General features: G+C 50.0%; 1 protein-coding gene across 4 annotated transcripts in view; it reads left to right on the top strand.

Annotated features, from left to right (window-relative positions):
- The window catches only part of BRD4 (bromodomain containing 4), a 40,538-nt gene extending 21,563 nt beyond the window's left edge, over positions 1-18,975 (top strand). Inside the window, exons 12-22 of one of the 4 annotated variants that reach the window (XM_088157446.1) lie at positions 929-1,227; positions 2,637-2,744; positions 6,842-6,894; positions 8,124-8,460; positions 9,630-10,286; positions 12,235-12,347; positions 13,453-13,618; positions 14,785-14,912; positions 15,785-15,996; positions 17,637-17,898; positions 18,810-18,975. In XM_088157446.1, coding sequence (XP_088013572.1) covers positions 929-1,227; positions 2,637-2,744; positions 6,842-6,894; positions 8,124-8,460; positions 9,630-10,286; positions 12,235-12,347; positions 13,453-13,618; positions 14,785-14,912; positions 15,785-15,996; positions 17,637-17,898; positions 18,810-18,878 — 2,404 coding nt within the window. In that variant the 3' untranslated portion in view covers positions 18,879-18,975. The other 3 variants (XM_088157447.1, XM_088157448.1, XM_088157449.1) reach the window with 3 other exon arrangements.
- Positions 18,976-21,561: the final 2,586 nt, after the last annotated feature.

Below are 21,561 nucleotides of genomic sequence, written 5' to 3'. Positions count from 1 at the left end.
TTAGGGCTGGTTTAGGTTGGGTTTAGTTTGGCTTTAACCTAAACCACCGTTTTTTTGGCCGTGTGAGCGGCAAGAAGGAGCTGGTGGTGGTGAAATCCTCCGAGTCCTGCCGGTTAGGACCGGTTTGAGTTGGATTTAGTTTGAGTTTAGGCCTAAACCACCATTTTTTTGGCCATGTGAGTAACAAGAAGGAGCCGGTGGTGGTGAAATCCTCACAGTCCTGCGGGTTAGGGCTGGTTTAGATTTGGTTTAGTTTGGGTTTAACCTAAACCACCTTTTTTTGGCCATGTGAACAGCAAGGAGGTGCTGTTGGCGGTGAAATCCTCCAAGTCCTGTGGGTTAGGGCTGGTTTAGATTGGGTTTAGGTTGGATTTAGGTTGAGTTTAGGCCTAAACCACCATTTTTTTTGGCCACGTGAGCAGCAAGGTGCTGTTGGTGGTGAAATCCTCCAAGTCCTGTGGGTTAGGGCTGGTTTAGGTTGGGTTTAGGTTGGATTTAGGTTGAGTTTAGGCCTAAACCACCATTTTTTTTGGCCATGTGAGCAGCAAGGTGCTGTTGGTGGTGAAATCCTCCAAGTCCTGCAGGTTAGGGCTGGTTTAGGTTGGGTTTAGGTTGGATTTAGGTTGGGTTTAACCTAAACCACCTTTTTTTTTGGCCGTGTGAGCAGCAAGAAGGAGCCGGCACCGGTAAAATCATCCAAGTGCTGTGGGTTAGGGTGGTTTAGGTTGGGTTTAGGTTGGGTTTAGGTTGGATTTAGGTTGGGTTTATGCCTAAACCACCATTTTTTTTGGCCGTGGGAGCAGCAAGAAGGAGCCCGTGGCGGTAAAATCCTCTAAGTCCTGTGGGTTAGGGCTGGTTTAGGTTGGGTTTAAGTTGGGTTTAGGTTGAGTTTAGGCCTAAACCACCTTTTTTTTGGCCGTGTGAGCAGCAAGAAGGAGCCGGCGCCGGTGAAGCCCAGCAAAGCCGCGCCCGCCTACGAGTCGGAGGAGGAGGAGAAGTGCAAGCCCATGTCGTACGAGGAGAAGCGGCAGCTGAGCCTGGACATCAACAAACTGCCCGGGGAGAAGCTGGGCAGGGTCGTTCACATCATCCAGAGCCGCGAGCCCTCGCTCAAAAACTCCAACCCCGACGAGATCGAGATCGACTTCGAGACGCTGAAGCCGTCGACGCTGCGCGAGCTCGAGCGCTACGTCACCTCGTGCCTGCGCAAGAAGAGGAAACCCCCAGGTAACGCCCAATGCCAAAAGTTGGGGGTTTCCAGATGGGTTTTTTCCTCTGTGGTTTTATTCCCCAGGCTTGGGGTTTTTTTGGGGAGGTTTTTTTTGAGGTTTTTGGGGGTTTTTTTTGCCTCGTCAAGATGGCGGCGGGGTGGATTCAAAATGGCGGCCGCTGCCGGTCCGGTTTTGTTTGTGATAATTAAAGGTTTTAATGTAAAGTTTCAAGATTTTAAATTTTTTAAATGCGAGTTTGTGACAGACCTGTTGAGTTTAGGGTGAACCAGTTGGGACAAATGAATGAGTTTAGAAGCAACCAGTGGTGACAAACCCATGGGTTTAGAACCATCCAGTTGGGTTTAGAACCATCCAGTTGGGTTTAGAACCAACCAGTTGGGTTTAGAGCCAACCAGTTGAGTTTGGGACCAACCAGTTGAGTTTAGAGCCAACCAGTTGAGTTTAGAGCCAACCAGTTGGGTTTAGGCTGACCCAAGTGGTGAATCCCCCGTTAACAGCGCCGTTCCCGTTTCTCCCGGCAGAGAAGCTCGACGTCCTGGCCGGCTCCTCCAAGCTGAAGGGGAATTTGGGATGAACCAGTTGAGTTTGGGATGAACCAGTTGAGTTTAGAACCAACCAGTTGAGACAAACCAATGGGTTTAGAACCAACCAATTGACTTTAGAATGAACCAGTTGGGTTTGGGACCAACCAGTTGAGTTTGGCAGCAAGCAGTTGGGACAAACCAATGAGTTTAGAACCAACCAGTTGGGTTTGGAACCAACCAGTTAAAACAAACCAATGGGTTTAGAACCATCCAGGTGAGTTTAGAACCAACGAGTTGAGTTTAGAACCAACGAGTTGAGACAAACCCAGGGGTTTAGAACCAACCAGTTGAGTTTAGGATGAACCAGTTGGGTTTAGAACCAACCAATTGACTTTAGAACCATCTGCTTGGGTTTAGAACCAACCAGTTGAGTTTAGAACCAACCAGTTGGGTTTAGGATGAACCAGTTGGGTTTAGAACCATCCAGTTGAGTTTAGAACCAATGAGTTTGTGACAAACCAATGAGTTTAGAGCCAACCAGTTGGGTTTAGAGCCAACCAGTTGAGTTTAGAACCAATGAGTTGAGACAAACCAATGAGTTTAGAGCCAACCAGTTGGGTTCAGAGCCAACCAGTTGGGTTTAGAGCCAACCAGTTGGGTTTAGAGCCAACCAGTTGAGTTTAGAGCCAACCAGTTGAGTTTAGAGCCAACCAGTTGAGTTCAGAGCCAAACAGTTGGGTTTAGAGCCAACCAGTTGAGTTTAGAGCCAACCAGTTGGGTTCAGAGCCAACCAGTTGGGTTTAGAGCCAACCAGTTGGGTTTAGGCTGACCCGAGCGGTCGATCCCCCGCTAACGGCGCCGTTCCCGTTTCTCCCGGCAGAGAAGCTCGACGTCCTGGCCGGCTCCTCCAAGCTCAAAGGTTTCTCGTCCTCGGAGTCGGAATCGAGCAGCGAGTCGAGCTCCTCCGACAGCGACGAGTCGGACTCAGGTTAGCGCCCCCCGCCTCTCCCGACCTTCTCCAGACAAATAAACTCGATTTCATTCCTGTCTCCGCCGTCCATTCTTCTTTGGGGAAGCCCTTTGCAATTTCCTGACCCCATTCCGTGATTTTTTAATTTTTTTTTTTTTTTCCTGGATTTTTAAATTTTTATTCTATCCCGGAGTGAGCGCCGTGGGAGGTTTTTGGTTGGATGGGGATTGGGGTTGTTTTTTTTTGGGGGGGGAAAAATGGGATTTACGCCTCGATGGAGCCGTCGGGAATGTTGTGTGGAGATGGAGGGAGCGGGATTTTATGGAAAAAAATGGGATTTTGTGGAAAAAAAAATGGGATTTTATGGATGAAAAGATGGAGGGAATGGGATTTTATGGAAAAAAAAATGGGATTTTATGGATGAAAAGATGGAGGGAATGGGATTTTATGGAAAAGATGGGATTTTATGGATAAAAAGATGGAGGAAATAGGATTTTATGGATAAAAATATGGAGGGAATGGGATTTTATGGAAAAAAAATGGGATTTTATGGATAAAAAGATGAAGGAAATGGGATTTTATGGATAAAAAGATGGAGGGAATGGGATTTTATGGAAAAAAATGGGATTTTATGGATGAAAAGATGGAGGGAATGGGATTTTGTGGAAAAAATGGGGGTTTATGGTGAAAAAAAAGGAGGGAACGGGGTTTGGGATTTTAGGGAAAAAATGGGGTTTTTTTTAGAGAAAAAAGGTGGAGTAGATGGGATTTTATGGAAAAAAAATGCAATTTTAGGGTGAAAAAAATAAGGAAGAATTTATGGGAAAAAAGGGATTCTAGGGAGAAAAAGATGGAGGGAATGGGATTTTATGGGAAAAAATGAGATTTTTCTAGAGAAAAAAGGTGGAGCAGATAGGATTTTTTTTGAGAAAAAAATGGAGAGAATGGGATTTTATGGAGACAGAAATATGAAAGAAATGGGGTTTTGTGGATAAAAAATGGAGGGGATGATATTTTATGGAAAAAATGGAGTTTTATGGAGGAAAAACATATGAAGGAAATGGGCTTTTGTGGAAAAATAAGATTTTATGAATGAAAAATTGAGAAAATGTGATTTTATGAAAAAGAAAAGATGGAAGATGTAGGATTTTATAGGAAAATGAAATTTTTTGAAGAAAAAGTTGAGAGAATGGGATATTATGGACTAGAAATGTGGGAAAACAGGATTTTAAGTTGGAAAAAATGGAGAGAACGGGATTTTACTGATTGAAAAAAAATGATGAAAATGGGATTTTAGGGATAAATCATGAAAGAAATGAGATTTTAGGGATAAATCTTCTTTTATTTGATGGCACTGGGTGGATTTGGGGATTTGGGATCTGGAGGTAAAAATGGATTTGGAATTCCGAGTCCCCGGCGTCGCTCCCTGCGCCTCCCTCGGGATAAAATCCGGAATTTTTCTGGTTATTATCCCAAATTTTCCTAATTCCCGCCTTTTCCTCGCGCCGTGGGTTTGGGGTTTGTGCCCATCCCAAAACCTGAGGTCGAGCCGAGCTTAACTCCAGGAAATGGGAAGGGTTTGGTGTTGGAAAATCCCTGGGAAATATTTGGGATTTAATTCTGTGGAGACGGAGCACAAATCCAAAAAAAAAAAAATTAAAAAAAAAAACCCTAAAAATGTCTCCAAAAAAAGAGAAAAAAAAAATTCCCAAATGAAATGAAACAATCCCAGAAAAAAAAAAAAAAACAGGATTGGGGCAGATCTGATGGTGATTTCTGCTGATTTTCCAGGATAAATCCAGAATTAGGATTTTCCAGAACAATTTTTAAGGAGTTTTCTATAAGTTTTGGAGGTTTTTTGGAGGAGATTGAAAGATTTTGTTGTAATTTTTAAACCTAACTTAGGAATGGGAAAACCCAGTGATATGGTGTGGAATTTTTCCTTGGATTTATTCTTTAAATCCTAATTTTATCAGGTTATTTTTCCTGATTTTTGCCTGATTTTCCATCAAATCCACCAAAATAAACTGAATTGGGCTCATCCCAAATCCAGAAAAAATTGGTGGTTGGAAGCAGAAAAACCTGGAAAAGGCATTTTTTGGGATGAATTTTGCCTCAAAACACCAAATCCAGTTTTTTTTTTTCCCAGAAAACCTCAATCTGCCTCAAATATTTTCCTCAAATCCTTTGATTTTTATGTTCTTTTTTCCAAGATTTCTTAACCTTGGAAGCTCCAATTCTTTCCTCTCTCCAAAACCTGAAAAATTTGGATCCATTGGATGTTTTAAAATAATGAAAGCAATAAAAAGACTCCAAATTTTTTTTTTTTCCCCGTGGAATTTTACCCCAAAATTCAGGAATTTGGATCCGTCTGTCAGCGTTTCGCTGTTTGGGTGGGGAATCAAATCAGAATTTTGGGGAAAATTTGGGAAAAATCCCATAAATCCACGCTGGATTTGATTTTTCCACCCCAAAATCACCTGGAAGTGAATTTTCCATCAATCCTGGATTTTGTCCCCGTGGATTTGGGGCTGAAGGTTCATCCATGGCTTGTCTTGGGATCTCCAAAATTCGGGATGATCCTTCTGGGAACGCGATTCCGGCCGGGATCCGGCAACCGGCGAGGAAATTTGGGATCGGCCTTGGGTTGGGATCTCTGGGATCTCCTTCTGGACCGGAAAATTCCAACCAGGACCCAAAATTGGTGCTGGAATTCGGGATCATCCTTGGGTTGAAATCCTTGGAATCTCCCTCTGGAGCAGAAAATTCCAACCGGGAGCCAAAATCAGTGACGGAGCTCGGGACCATCCTTGAGTTGGGATCTCTGGAATCTCCTTCTGGACCACGAAATTCCAACCAGGACCCAAAATTGGTGGTGGAATTCGGGATCATCCTTGAGCTGGGATCTCTGGGATCTCCTTCTGGAGCAGAAAATTCCAACCAGGACCCAAAATTGGTGATGGAATTCGGGATCATCCTTGAATTGGGATCTCCTGGAACTCGCGGTTCCGACTGGGACCCAAAATCGGTGACAGAATTCAGGATCATCCTTGGGTTGAAATCCTTGGAATCTCCCTCTGGACCAGAGAATTCCAACTGGAGCCCAAAATCATTGATGGAATTTGGGATCATCCTTGGCTTTGGATTTCCAGGATCTCCAGGTGATCCCCGTGGAGCTTCGCGATTCCGACCGGATCCCAAAATCGGTGCCTGAGTTTGGGATCATCCTTGGGTTGGGATCTCCAAAATCCAGGAGGATCCTTCTGGACTGGAAAATTCCACCTTGGATACAACAGTTGGTGATGAAGGTTGGGATCATCTTTGGGATCTCCAAAATCCAGGATGATCCTTCTGGGGACGCGATTCTGATGGGGACCCAACAATCGGCGACGGAATTTGGGATCATCCTTGGGTTAAAATCCTTGGAATCTCCTGGATGTCCAGATTCCAACTGGGATCAACAGTTGACAGTGAAGGTTGGGATCATCCTTGGGTTGGGATCTCCAAAATCCTGGATGATCCTTCTGGGGACGCGATTCCGACTGGGACCCAAAATCAGTGACGGAATTTGGGATCATCCTTGGGTTGCGATCTCTGGAATCTTCTTTTGGACCTCACGATTCCGACTGGGATCCAACAGCTGGGAATAGAGGTTGGAATCGCCCTTGGGATCTCCAAAATCCAGGAGTTTTCCTCTGGGCCTCTTGATTCCGACCGGGAGCCAACACTGGCAGAAGAATTTGGGATCATCCTTGGGTTGGAATCCTTGGAATCTCATTTTGGACTTTGTGATTCTGACCAGGACCCGACACCGGCGCTGGATTTTGCCCAGGTCCTGCCTCTGGAGCAGCGACATTCCCAGAATTCCTGGCCCTGTTGAATCCATGGATTTTCTTGGCCGTTGGATCTTCGTCCAACAATTTTCCCTCATTTTTTTTTTTTGGCGGCGAAATCCCCGATCCCAGAAATCCCTGGGGAATTCCAGCCCCATCCCTGGGGAATTCCAGCCCCATTCCTGGGGAATTCCAGCCCCGTTCCCCATCGATGCCGTCGGGTTCGTCCGGAGCCGTTCCCAAATTAATTTTTTTTTTTCTTTCGGTGTTTTTTTTTGGCAGAAATGGCGCCAAAATTGAAGAAAAAAGGGCACTCGGGGCGGGAGCAGAAAAAGGTAGGAATGGGATTGGGATTGGGATTGGATCCATTCATTGGGTTGGGACAGGATCCACAGATTGGGGTTGGATCAATGGATTGGGGTTGGATCCATTAATTGGGTTGGAGTTGGATCCATTAATTGGATTGGGATTGGAGCAATGGATTGGGATTGGATCCGTTAATTGGGATTGAGATTGGATTCATTAATTGGGTTGGAATTGGATCCATGAGTTGTGTTGGGGTTGGACATGGATTGGGATGGGATCAATGGATTGGGACTGGATCCGTTAATTGGGATTGAGATTGGATTCATTAATTGGATTGAGATTGGATCCATTAATTGGGTTGGAGTTCCATCCATGGATTGGGATTGGGATGGGATCAATGGATTGGGATTGGATCCGTTAATTGGGATTGGGGTTGGATTAATTGTTTGGATTGGGACAGGATCAATGGATGAATTCATTAATTGGGTTTGGGATTGGATCCATTTATTGGGTTGGGGTTGGATCCGTGGATTGAGATGGGATCTATGGATTGGGGTTGGTTTCGTTGATTGAGTTGAGACAGGACTGAAAATTGAGATTGGATTTACAAATTGGATTGGAATTGGGTTGGGATTGGATCCATGGATGGGGATTGGGATGGGATCAGTCATTTTGGTGACCAAAAAGCCATTTAAGAGGACCAGAGAGGCCATTTTGACTACCAGAACACCAGTTCTGGTGCCCCATGAGACCATTTGGATGAGCCTAGAAGCGTTTAGGTGACCAAAAAGCCATTTAGAAAACCCATGAGATGATGTAGATGACACCAGGAGCATTCAGGTGACCAAAAAGCCATTTAGAAGACCCTAAGAGGCCATTTTGGCGACCAAAACCACATTTTGATGACCAAAGATGCCATTTTGACTACCAGAACACCAATTTTGGTGATGCTCAAGGTGACCCTAGAAGCGTTCAGGTGACTAAAAAGCCGTTTAGAAGACCCCAAGAGACCATTTTGGTGACCAAAAAGCCATTTAGATAACCCAGGAGATCATTTTGGTGCCCAAAACCACATTTTGATGACCAAAAACGCCATTTTGGTGCCCAAAACCACATTTTGATGACCAAAGACGCCATTTTGCTACCAAATCACCAATTCCACGCTGACCCTAGACTCTCATTTCCCTACCCCAAACCCCCCCCCAAATTTTTTTTTTTTTTTACCACCCCACCTTTCTAACTCCTCCCTCTCCTCCAGCACCACCACCACCACCACCAGCCGGCGCCGGCGCCGCCGCAGCCCCCTCCGGCGCCGCCGCAGCCCGTCCCGGCAGCGCTGCAGCCGCCGCAGCCGCCGCCCGTCCCGCAGCCCGCCGCGCCCCTCAAGGCGTCGCCGCCGCCGCCACCGCCCTTCGTCCCCGCCCAGGTGCCCGTCCTGGAGCACCCCCTGCCGGGGACCATGTTCGACACCATGGCCCATTTCGGCCAACCCATGCTGCACCTGCCCCAGCCCGAGCTGCCCCCGCCCCACCTGCCCCCGGCGCCCGAGCACAGCACCCCCCCCCACCTCAACCAGCACGTGGTGTCTCCTCCAGGTGAGCCAGGACGGGGCCCGGAGTCCCAGGGGGTGGGTGGGGTGGCCCAAAATTCCAGGGCAATGGAGATGGTGGTGGGTGGGGTTGGTGGAGGGTTTTGGGTCTTGATGGCCACCAGGGTCTTTTTGGGATTGGTGGAGGGTCTTGGGTATCGGTCATCGTGGTTGTGTTGGAATGGCCCAGAATCCCAGAGGATGAGGATGGTGGTGGTTGATGAAGGGTCTTGGGTCTTGGTCATGTTGGGATGTTCCAAAATCCCAGAGGATGAGGGTGGTGATGGGTGGGGTTGGTGGAGGGTCTTGGGTCTTGGGTCTTGATGCCCACCATGGTCTTTTTGGGAATGATGGAGGGCCTTGGGTCTTGGTCATCATAGGCTTGTTGGGGTGTCCCAAAATCCCAGAGGATGAGGATGGTGGTGGATGGGGTTGATGGAGGGTCTTGGGTCTTGGGTCTTGGGTCTTGGTCATCGTGGTTGTGTTGGGATGTCCCAAAATCCCAGAGGCTGAGGATGGTGGTGGTCGATGAAGGGTCTTGGGTCTTGTTCATTGTGGTCGTGTTGGGATGTCCCAAAATCCCAGGGGATGAGGATGGTTCCAGGGAAACCATCCAGGTTTCACCACCTCAAATCCTTCCTGGGACATCCCAGAGAGAGATGATGATACTGGGTGGGCCTGGAGGGTGATGGCTGATCCAGAGTTCTCCTGGTTTCACCACCCTGTCCTTCCTGGGACATCCTGGAGGGAGAGGACAATTTTGGGTGGGGTTGGAGGTGGATGAACCATCCCATGGAAGTTCTCCTGGTCCTTCCTGGGATATCCCAGAGAGAGATGATGACCTTGGAGAGTGACAAGTCATCCAGGGAACTTCTGGTTTCCACACCATGTTCTTCCTGGGATATCTCAGAGGGAGATGATGATACTGGGTGGGAGTGGAGGGTGATGAACCCATGGAAATTCTCCTGGTCTCACCACTGTGTCCTTCCTGGGACACTCCAGAGGGCGAGGGCAGTTTTGGGTGGGGTTGGAGGTGGATGAACCATCCCATGGGAGTTCTCCTGGTCCTTCCTGGCACATCCCAGAGGGCGAGGATGGTTTTGGGTGGGACTGGAGGGTGTTGGCCCCATGCCCTGGACTCTCTCCTGACCTTTCCCCCGTGGTTTTCCTCCTCAGCTTTGCACAACGCTCTGCCTCAGCAGCCCTCGAGGCCCAGCAACCGGGCGGCGGCGCTGCCCCCGAAGCCGCCGCGGCCTCCGGCCGTGTCCCCGGCGCTGCCTCCGCCGCCGCAGCCGCCGCCGCAGCCGCTGCTCCCGCAGCCTCCGCTGCCGCAGCCGCCGCAGGTGCTGCTGGAGGACGAGGAGCCGCCAGCGCCGCCGGTGCCGCCGCCGGTGCCGCCGCCGCCGCACCACGGCCTCCCCCTGAGCACCAGCCAGATGCAGCTGTACCTGCAGCAGCTGCAGAAAGTGCAGCCGCAGACTCCGCTTCTCCCTTCAGTGAAGGTCCAGTCGCAGCCGGCGCCGCAGCCGCAGCCGCCGCCGCCTCCCCCGGCGCTGCCGCCGCCGCCGGCGCATCCCGCGGTGCAGCCGCTGCAGCCGCCGCCGCGCCCGCTGCACCTGCAGCCCCTGCCCTTCCCGTCGCACCTGGCGCAGCCGCCGGCGCCGCCGCCGCCGCAGCAGCAGCAGCAGCCGCAGCAACCGCAGCAGCAACCGCAGCAGCCGCAGGCGGCGCCGCCGCAGCCGCCGCAGCCGCAGGCGGCGCCGGCCAAAGCGCAGCAGGTCATCCAGCACCACCCGTCACCGCGGCACCACAAAGCGGATCCCTACGGCACCGGTGAGCGGCCACCGCCACCGCTGCACCCGCGGACAGGGCGGGGACAGAGCCGCTCCGAGCTCTGGGAATTCAGGAGGGGTCGGCAGTTTTAGGGGGCTGGAGAGTGGAGGATCTTTGGGATCTCCAGTTTTGGGGGGGCTGGAGAGTGGAGGATCTTTGGGATCTCCAGTTTCTGGGGGTCTGGAGTAGTGGAGGATCTTTGGGATCTCCAGTTTTGGGGGTCTGGAGTAGTGGAGGATCTTTGGGATTTCCAGTTTTTGGGGGTCTGGAGTAGTGGAGGATCTTTGGGTTCTCTGGTTTTGGGGGCTGGAGAATGGAGGATGTTTGGGATCTCCAGTTTTTGTGGGGCTGGAGTAGTGGAGGATCTCCAGGATCTTTGGAATCTCTGGTTTTGGGGGGCTGGAGAATGGAGGATCTCCAGTTTTTGGGGGCTGGAGTAGTCGAGGGTCTCCAGGATGTTTGGGATCTCCAGCTTTTGGGGGTCTTGAGTAATGGAGGATCTTTAGCATCTCCGGGATCTCCAGTTTTGGGGAGCTGGAGAATGGAGGGATCTGCAGGATGTTTGGGATCTCCAGTTTTGGGGGTCTTGAGTAACAGAGGATCTCCAGGATCTTTGGGATCCCCAGTTTTTGGGGCGCTGGAGTAGAGGAGGATCTTCGGGATCTTTGGGATCTCCAGTTTTTGGAAGTCTGGAGAATGGAGGATCTTTGGGATCCCCAGTTTTAGGGGTCTGGAGTAGTGGGGCATCTCCAGGATCTTCAGAATCTTCAGTTTTTGGAGCTCTGGAGAGTGCAGGATCTCCAGTTTTTGAGGATCTTTGGGATCTTCACTTTTTGTGGGTCTTGAGTTACTGAGGATCTCGGTTTTGGGGCTCTGGAGAATGGAGAATCTCCAGGATGTTTGGGATCTCCAGTTTTTGGGGGTCTGGAGTAGTGAAGGATCTCCAGTTTTTGGGGTTCTTGAGTTTTTGAGGGTCTCAAGGGTCTCCAGTTTTTGAGGATCTCACGCCATTGAAAACCTGTCCTTTGAGGAAGCCCCAGTGTCCCTCAAGGCCACCCCAGGGTTTTTTGGGGCCACCCCGGGGTTTTTTGGGGTCGTGCTGCTGGTTTTCGGTGCCGTGTCGGGGTGACAGTGATGGTGTCACGGTGACTGTGTCGGTGTCATGGTGACAGTGATGGTGTCACGGTGGCAGTGTTGGTGTCACAGTGACAGTGACGGTGTTGCAGTGACAGTGTTGGTGTCATGGTGACAGTGATGGTGTCACGGTGACTGTGTCGGCGTCACGGTGACAGTGATGGTGTCACGGTGGCAGTGATGGTGTCACAGTGACAGTGTTGGTGTCACAGTGACAGTGTCGGTGTCGTGGTGACAGTGATGGTGTCACGGTGGCAGTGATGGTGTCACGGTGGCAGTGATGGTGTCACAGTGACAGTGTCAGTGTCACGGTGACAGTGTTGGTGTCACAGTGGCAGTGTTGGTGTCATGGTGACTGTGTCGGTGTCACGGTGACAGTGATGGTGTCTCAGCGTCGGTGTCGCGGTGACTGTGTCACAGTGACAGTGTCGGTGTCGCGGTGCCGGTGTCGCAGTGTCGGTGTCCCAGTGACAGTGTTGGTGTCATGGTGTCGGTGTCGCGGTGCCGGTGTCGTGGTGTCGGTGTCCCAGTGACAGTGTTGGTGTCACAGTGACGGTGTCAGTGTCGTGGTGCTGGTGTCGCGGTGTCGGTGTCGCGGTGATAGTGTTGGTGTCAGTGTCGCGGTGATAGTGTTGGTGTCGGTGTCGCGGTGCCGGTGTCGCGGTGTCGGTGTTGCGGTGCCGGTGTCCCAGTGACAGTGTTGGTGTCACAGTGACGGTGTCAGTGTCGCGGTGCCGGTGTCACGGTGATAGTGTTGGTGCCGGTGTTGCGGTGCCGGTGCCGACGCTGACTGACCGGTGCCCACCTGTTGCAGGTCACCTGCGGGAAGCCCCTTCCCCCCTCATGATGCCTTCCCCACAGATGGCGCCGTTCCAGGGCCTCGTGCCTCAGTCCCCCCCTCAGCAAAACATCCAGCCAAAAAAACAGGTGACACAACGGGAGCTTGGGAGAGGTGACAAAATAAAATAATGGGGGTTGGGGACAGGTGACACAACGGGAGCTTGGGAGAGGTGACAAAATAAAATAATGGGGGTTGGGGACAGGTGACACAACGGGAGCTTGGGAGAGGTGACAAAATAAAATAATGGGGGTTGGGGACAGGTGACACAACGGGAGCTTGGGGCAGGTGACAAAACTGAAATGGGGGTTGGGGACAGGTGACACAACGGGAGCTTGGGAGAGGTGACAAAATAAAATAATGGGGGTTGGGGACAGGTGACACAACGGGAGCTTGGGGCAGGTGACAAAATAAGAAAAAAAAGGGAGTTTGGGGACAGGTGAAGAAATAAAAAATGGGAGTTTGGATTTGGGATCAGGTGAAAAAAGGATCTGGGAGCCAGGGGAGGATCAGGAGTGGGGTCAGGATCAGGGATTTGGGTCAGTATTATGGGATGGATCCCGATCCCAGATTCCTGCAGGAATTGAGAGCAGGGTCAGGACTGGGATTGGGATTTGGGGTCATTATTATGGGATGGATCCCGATCCCAGACCCCCCCAGGAACTGTGAGCAGGGGCAGGGTCAGGGAATTTGGGTTTGGGATCAGGATTGGGGTGGGTATTATGGGATGGATCCCGATCCCAGATTCTCACAGGAATTATGAGCAGGGTCAGGATTGGGATCAGGATCAGGGAATTTGGGAGGGTATTATGGGATGGATCCTGATCCCAGATTCCTGCAGGAGCTGAGAGCAGGGTCAGGATCAGGGATTGGGATCAGGGTCAGGATTTGGGAGGGTATTATGGGATGGATCCTGATCCCCAAACTCTCTAGGAATTGTGAGCAGCCTCAGTGTCAGGATCAGGATTGGGATCAGGATAAGAATCAGGGATTTGGGAGGGTATTATGGGATGGATCCTGATCCCAGATTCCTGCAGGAGCTGAGAGCAGCCTCGGTGTCAGGATCGGGATTTGGGAGGGTATTATGGGATGGATGCTGATCCCAGATTCCTGCAGGAGCTGAGAGCAGGGTCAGGGTCAGGATTGGGATTTGGGAGGGTATTATGGGATGGATGCTGATGCCAGTCTCCCCAGGAGCTGAGAGCAGCCTCGGTGGTGCAGTCGCAGCCGCTGGGCGCGGCCAAGGAGGAGAAGCTGCACTCGCCCGTGATCCGCAGCGAGACCTTCAGCCCCCCCCTGCGCCAGGAGCCCCCCAAGGGCCACCCCGAGGGCATCAAGGCGGCCCCACACCTCCCCCAGCGTGAGTGCTGCCACAACAGACACCCTGAAAACAAAAAAAAATACACTGGGGTTTGATGGGGAGAGAGGAAAAGCAAAAGTGGCATGGGGAGAGAGGGAAAAAAAACCAAAAAATGGTATGGGGAGAGAGGAAAAAAAATGAAAAATGGCATGGGGGGAAAGGAAAAAAAACAAAAAATGTTATGGGGAGAGGAAAAAAAACCAAAAAATGTTGTGGGGAGAGAGGAAAAAAAATTAAAAAATGGTATGGGGAGAGAGGAAAAAACAAAATAATCCCAAGAAGTTTCATGGGGAGAGAGAAAAATCAAAAAAAATCCCATAAGGTTTCATGGGGAGAGAGAAAAACCCAAGAAATTTCATGGAGAGAGAAAAAAATCCTGTAAAAATCCCATGGAGTTCCATGGAGAGACAGAAAAAAAACCAAATATTCCCATGAAGTTCCATGGGGAGAGAGAAAAAAAACCCGAAAGGTCTCATAAAACAAAAACAACAACAAAAAAAAAAAATTCCAGTTTGGGGATCTGAAACCCCTAATTACAGATGTTGGGGTCTGAGACCCCCAGAATTCCAATTTTTGGGACGAAAAGTCTCCAGAATTCCCAATTTTGGGGTCAAAATCGTTGATTTCAGGGCCGTAATTCTCCATTCTTGGATTCAAAAATCCCCAGAATTCCCAGTTTTGAATCTAAAATCTCCAGAATTCCGGAATTTGGGGTCAGAATTCCTGATTTTGGGGCCAGAAATCCCCAGAATTCTCCATTTTTGGATCTAAAACCCCCCAGGAATTCCTGATTTTTTGATCTAAAATCCCCACAATTCCAGATTTTGGGATCAGATCCCCCTAATTCCAGGTTTTGGGGTTTCAGGGCCGGAGCTGAAGCCCCTGGAGGGGGGAGGACCCCGGCCCAGCCCAATTTTGGGGTCTAAAACCCCCAGAATTCCAGAATTTGGGGTCAGAATTCCTGATTTTGGGGCCAGAAATCCCCATAATTCTCCATTTCTGGCTTGAAAATCCCCAGAATTCTCAATTTTTGGATCTAAAACCCCCCAGGAATTCCCGATTTTTTTGGTCTAAAATCCCCCTAATTCCAGTTTTTGGGATCAGACCCCCCCTAATTCCGGGTTTTGGGATCAGACCCCCCCTAATTCCGGGTTTTGGGGTTTCAGGGCCGGAGCTGAAGCCCCTGGAGGGGGGAGGACCCCGGCCCGTGATCCGACCCCCGGAGCAGACCCCGCCCCCCCCGGACAAGGAGCGCCAGAAACCGGAGCCCAAAACCCCCGTGGCCCCCAAAAAGGTAAAAAAAAAAATAAAAAAATTAAAAAAATTCAGATTTTGGGGAAAAAAAAAAAAAATCCCGATAATTTCCTGATGAAACGTTGGGTGCCTGGGGGTTGGTGGGATGGGGTAGGGGGTTGGGATTTTGGGAGTTCCTGCCCCAAAAAAATTGGGGAGGGTGGGACCCAGAAGGGTCTGGGGAGATCCAGGGGTGGATTTTGGGGAACCTCTGGGATCCCACCGGGCCTGGGGAGATCCAGACTGGGTCTGGGTCCTCGGGACAAAGCTGGTGGATCCCAGAGGATCCCATGGAGGATCCCACCAGGGCTCTGGGTGGATCCTGGCTGATCCCATGGATCCCATGGATCCCATTCCTGGTGGATCCTGGCAGATCCCACGGATCCCACCCCATTCCTGGTGGATCCCCTGGCTCTCTGGGCGGATCCCACCCCATTCCTGGTGGATCCCCTGGCTCTCTGGGCGGATCCCACCCCATTCCTGGTGGATCCCCTGGGTCTCTGGGCCGATCCCATCCGATCCCCCCGGCTCTCTGGGTGGATCCCATGGATCCCCTCAGCTCTCTGGGTTGATCCCCCAGGTCTCTGGGCAGATCCTGGTGGATCCCCCCGGCTCCCTGGGTGGATCCCCCCGGCTCTCTGGGTGGATCCCATGGATCCCCCAGGGCTCTCTGGGTCGATCCCATGGGTCCCCCCGGCTCTCTGGGTCGATCCCATGGGTCCCCCCGGCTCTCTGGGTGAATCCCCCCGGCTCTCTGGGTGTATCCCATGGATCCCCCCGGCTCTCTGGGTGAATCCCCCCGGCTCTCTGGGTGGATCCCCCGGCTCTCTGGGCCGATCCCACCCCTCGGTGACCGCGCCGTGTCCCCGGCAGGACCTGAAGATCAAGAACATGGGCTCGTGGGCGTCGCTGGTGCAGAAGCACCCGGCGGCGCCGGCGGCCGCGGCCAAGTCGTCGAGCGACTCCTTCGAGCAGTTCAAGCGCGCGGCGCGGGAGAAGGAGGAGCGCGAGAAGGCGCTCAAGGCCCAGGCCGAGCAGGTGGAGCGCGAGAAGGAGCGGCTGCGCAGGGAGCAGGAGAGGATGAGGTGAGCGCAGAGGGACGCGGGGACACGGCCGGGGTGACAGGGACACGGCCGGGGTGACAGGGACACGGCCGGGGTGACAGGGACACAGACAGGGACATGGCCAGGACACGGCCGGGGTGACAGGGACACAACCGGGGACATGGCCGGGGTGACAGGGACACAACTGGGGACACAAACGGAGACACAGCCAGGGTGACAGGGACACAGACAGGGACATGGCCAGGGTGACAGGGACACGGCCGGGGTGACAGGGACACAAACAGGGTGACAGGGACACAACTGGGGACACGGCCAGGACACGGCCAGGGTGACAGGGACACAAACAGGGTGACAGGGACACGGCTGGGGTGACAGGGACACAAACAGGGACACAAACGGGGACACGGCCGGGGTGACAGGGACACAAACGGGGACACGGCCGGGGTGACAGGGACACAAACAGGGACACAAATGGGGACACGGCCGGGGTGACAGGGACACGGCTGGGGTGACAGGGACACAAACAGGGACACAAATGGGGACACGGGGACACGGCCGGGGTGACAGGGACACAACTAGGGACACAACTGGGGACACGGGGACACGGCCAGGGTGACAGGGACATAAATGGGGACACGGCCAGGGTGACAGGGACACAACCAGGACACAGCCGGGGTGACAGGGACACAAACAGGGACACAAACGGGGACACGGGGACACGGCCGGGGTGACAGGGACACCACCAAGGACACAACCAGAACATGGCCAGGGTGACAGGGACACAACCGGGGACAGCATAAATGTCACCAGAGTGACAGGGACACCACCAGGGTGACAGGGACACCACCAGGGATGGCACAATCATCGCCAGATCCACCAGAACCAGCCCAGAACAGCAGAACCACCCATCACCACTCCTGGTCACTGTGGTCACTCAGGGTCACTCAGTGGTCACTGTGGTCACTCAGTGGTCACTCATGGTCACTGTGGTCACTGCCCAGGTCCCGGGAGGACGACGATGCCCTGGAGCAGGCCCGGGGGGGGTTCGTGGTCACTCAGTGGTCACTGTGGTCACTCAGTGGTCACTCTGGTCACTGCCCAGGTCCCGGGAGGACGACGATGCCCTGGAGCAGGCCTGGGGGGGGTTCATGGTCACTGTGGTCACTCAGTGGTCACTGTGGTCACTCAGGGTCACTCAGTGGTCAGTGGTCACTCATGGTCACTCTGCGGTCACTCAGTGGTCACTCAGTGGTCACTGTGGTCACTCTGGTCACTGCCCAGGTCCCGGGAGGACGACGATGCCCTGGAGCAGGCCCGGGGGGGGGTTCATTGTCACTGTGGTCACTCAGTGGTCACTCAGTGGTCAGTGGTCACTCATGGTCACTCCCCAGGTCCCGGGAGGACGACGATGCCCTGGAGCAGGCCCGGGGGGGGTTCATTGTCACTGTGGTCACTCAGTGGTCACTCAGTGGTCACTGTGGTCACTCTGGTCACTGCCCAGGTCCCGGGAGGACGACGATGCCCTGGAGCAGGCCCGGGGGGGGTTCATGGTCACTGTGGTCACTCAGTGGTCACTGTGGTCACTCAGTGGTCACTCAGTGGTCACTCAGTGGTCAGTGGTCACTCAGTGGTCACTCATGGTCACTCTGGTCACTGCCCAGGTCCCGGGAGGACGACGATGCCCTGGAGCAGGCCCGCCGGGTGCACGAGGAGGTTCGGCGGCGCCAGGAGCAGCAGCAGCCGCCGGGGCCGGGCGCGGGCGCGGTTCCGGTGCCGGTGCCGGTTCCGGTGCCGGTTCCGGTTCCGGTGTCGGCGGCGTCGGCGCCGCCGCAGCCCCAGAGCTCCCAGAGCTCCCAGTCCATGCTGGACCAGCAGCGGGAAATGGCCCGGAAGAGGGAGCAGGAGAGGAGGCGCCGGGAAGCGGTGAGCGAAGGGTTAAAATAACGGGGGGTGTTAAAAAAAAAAATAAAATAAATAAATAAAAAATGGGGGGGAAGGGTCCCCAAAATGGGGGGAAAAAATTGGGATGTTAAAGAAAAATAGTGGGGGAAAATGTCCTGGAAATGGGGGGAAATAATTGGAATATTCCAAATAAAAGGGTCCTGAAAATGGGGGGAAATAATTGGAATATTCCAAATAAAAGGGTCCTGGAAATGGGGGGAAATAATTGGAATATTCCAAATAAAAGGGTCCTGGAAATGGGGGGAAATAATTGGAATATTCCAAATAAAAGGGTTCTGGAAATGGGGGGAAATAATCGGAATGTTAAAAAAAAATTGTATGGAAAAATGTTCTGGAAATGGGGTAAAATAATTGGAATATTCCAAATTAAATTGTCCCAAAAAGGGGGGAAATAATCGGAATATTCCAAATAAAAGGGTCCCAAAAATGGGGGGAAATAATCCGAATATTAAAAAAAAAAGAGAGTTCTGGAAATGGGGTAAAATAATCGGAATATTCGAAAAAAATCCGGAAATGACAAAAACCCGGAAATGACCCCCAAAACCGGAAACGACCCCCCCCAAAAAAACCAACCAGGAAATGACCAAAAACCGGAACTGACCCAAAAAACCGGAAATGACAAGAAACCCGGAAGTTACAAAAAAAAAAACCAGGAAATGACCAAAAAAAACCCGGAACTGACACCCCCCCCCCCCCCAAAAAAAAACCGGAAATGGCCGGAAAAACCCGGAAATCACCCAAAAAAAAGCTGGAAATGAGTGAAAAAATTCTGGAAACGACCCAAAAAAAAAAAGAAAAAAAAAAGAAAAATAATTCCAGGATTTTTTTGCCGATTTTTTTTTTTTTTTTTTTTTTTTTTTTTTTCAATGCAGATGGCGGCGACGATCGACATGAATTTCCAGAGCGACCTCCTGGCGATTTTCGAGGAGAATCTTTTCTAGGAGAGGCGATTCCGGCCGGGAATTTGACTCTTTCCCAAAAAAAAAAACAAAAAAAAACCCACAAAAAAAAAAACCCGACACAAAAAAAAAAAAAAATACCCGGAAAAAAAAAAAAAAAAAAACAACATGGAAAAATATCAAAAAAAAAAAAAAAAAGAAAAAATATTCCTTTTTTTTTTTTTTTTTTTTTGTCTCTCTCTTTTCCCTTTTTTCCTGGCCAAAAGCAAAAAAAAAAAAAATAAGAAAACCAACAAAAAAAAAAAAAAAAAAAAAAAAACAAAGTTCGGACTCTCCGTTAAATATTGGAATAAAAAATCGGGAATGGGAGCGGGGGCGGGGCTGCCTTACCCCGGAATTCCACTTTTTTTTTTTTTTTTTATTTTTTTTTTTTCCCCTGTTTTTCACACCAAAAAAACAAACAAAAAAGAATTCCTGGGAATTCCCGGGATTTTCTTCGTTTTTTCTAATTTTTTTTTCACGGATTTTAAAATATTTTTTTTTTTGCTTTTTTTTTTTTTTTTTTCTTTTCATTTCGGGTTTTTTTGACTTTTTGATTTTTTTTTTTTTTTCCGGTGGCGAAAAAAAAAAAAAAAGGGGGAGAAAATTCCCGATTTTTTTTTTTTTTTTGGGCTGGATTGGGGCAGATTTGGGGCTTTTTTTTTTTTATTTGGGGGTGGGGGAGGAATTTTGGGGGGGGAGGGGTGATGGGGGGAGGGGCTCGGCCCCTCCCCCACCCGCTGCCTCAGGGACTTCCCCCCCCCTTCGCCTTTTCCCTGGAATTTTCCCTCTTTTCCCACTTTTCTCCTCCTCATTTTTAAATTTTCTTCCATTTCCAAAACTTCCATTTTTTTCCCCTGATTTTTTTTTCCCTGATTTTTTTTTCCTGATTTTTTTTCCTTTTTTCCTCATTTTTTTTTCCTTTTTTCCTCATTTTTTTTCTAAATTTTCCTGATTTTTTTCCTAATTTTTTCCTGGTTTTTTTTTCTTTTATTCCTTTTTTTCCCCCTGATTTTTTTCCTTTTCTTTCCATTTTTATTTTTTCCCTGAATTTTTTTTTCTCCTTCTATCCCCTTCCCTTTTTTTTTTATTTTGCCCGATTTTTCCCCTTTTCTCCCGCTTTTCTCCTTTTTTTTTAAATTTTCCTTCTCCCCTTAAATTCCTTCTTCACTTTTTCTCCTTTTTTTAATTCGAATTTGATCCTTCAAAATTCCCTTTTTTATCCCTTTCCCCCCCCCATTTTTTATAAATCCCTGAATTTTTTACATTTCCCGATTTTTCCCCTCCCTCCCCTCCCCATTTTCCCCAATTTCCCCTTTTTTTCCCCCAAAATCGCCGCCGAGCCCGGAATTTATTATTTTTTTTTAATTATTCCCATCCCCCCTCGTCATTTTAATTCATTTTTTTATTTTTTATTTTATATAAATCCCCTTTTTACCCCAAAATCCCGGGAATTCTCCCCGTTCCCCTCCCTCCCCCCCCCCCCCCCGGGGTTTTATTAATTATTAATAATTAATTAATTTTATTTGGGTCGGGGTCCCCGTCGGTGCCAATCCCGAGGTTTTTTGTTTTTTTTTTTTTTTCCCCCCGGAATTCCCGCGCCGGGGTTTTGCCGATCGTGGAATAAAAAACGCTGCGAGTTTGGTTTTGTATAAAAAAACACCAAAAAAAAAAAAAAAAACAAAACAAAAACCGGAATTTTCGGGTTTTTCGGCCCCGTTTTTATCCCAAAAAATCCCAGAAAATTTGAGGTGGGCGCAGGGTTTGGAAAAACCGGGGGGAGGAGGGAACAGAAATCCGAATTAATATTTAAAATATTTGCATTTCGAACGGGAGTTTTGAATTGAAATTCGCAGATTTTGAGGTTTTAAGTTGGGATGGACAGAAATTGGAAATTTCGCGTTTTGAAATTTTGAGTGGAAATCGACGGAAATTGGGAGTTTTAAAAGTTGAAGGGTTGTTTTTTTTTTCTGATTTTAAAAAGTCAAAATTCAACCCGAAATCGAGAAAAAAAATCAGATTTTTAAAAGTTGGAAAATTTTAAAGTCAAGACGGACAGGGAATTGAGATTTCAGTTGAAATTGAATTTTTCATTTTTAAACATTTGCTTTCAAGCCGAGATTGACGGAATTTGAGATTTCCGTTGAAATTTCAGTTGTAAAGATTTAAATTTGTACAAAGCAAGAAAGGGGGGGAAAAAAAGAAAAAAAATTGGGAGAAATGGAAAAAATAAGTAAGAAAAGGGTGTGAAGGGTTAAAAATGGTCAAAAATAGAAAAAGGAGGGAAAAGAAATCGAAAAGGGGGGGAAAAGGTTAAAAAACAACAAAAAAGAGTTTAAAAATTTTTTTTTAAAAATTGAATTGGGAGGATAAGAGGTCCCCAAAAGGCGCAAAAGCAACAAAAAAAGTTAAAACTAAAAAGGAACAAACGGGTGAAAGCCAAAAAAAGCCTCGAAAAATTTAAAAAACGGAGAAAAAAAAACCAAAAACCCCGAAAATGCCCCAAATCCACCCGGGCAAGCCCCGCCCCTTTGGGCGCTCCCGGCCCCGCCTCTTCGCTCTCATTGGCCGCTCCCTGAGGGTCCCGCCCCTTTTTCCTCGCCGTCCAATCAGAGCTCGGGGGGCGGGGCCGGCGCGATCCGAGGCGGAAGCGGCGCTGGGGGAATGGGGGGGGTTGGGGGGGGGG

This window comes from Sturnus vulgaris, assembly GCF_052056855.1.
Source record: "Sturnus vulgaris isolate bStuVul1 chromosome 33 unlocalized genomic scaffold, bStuVul1.hap1 SUPER_33_unloc_1, whole genome shotgun sequence".
NCBI classification, from domain to species: Eukaryota; Metazoa; Chordata; class Aves; order Passeriformes; family Sturnidae; genus Sturnus; species Sturnus vulgaris.
The sequence above is the reverse complement of the archived record's forward strand: the minus strand, read 5'-3'. Positions and strand labels throughout refer to the sequence as shown.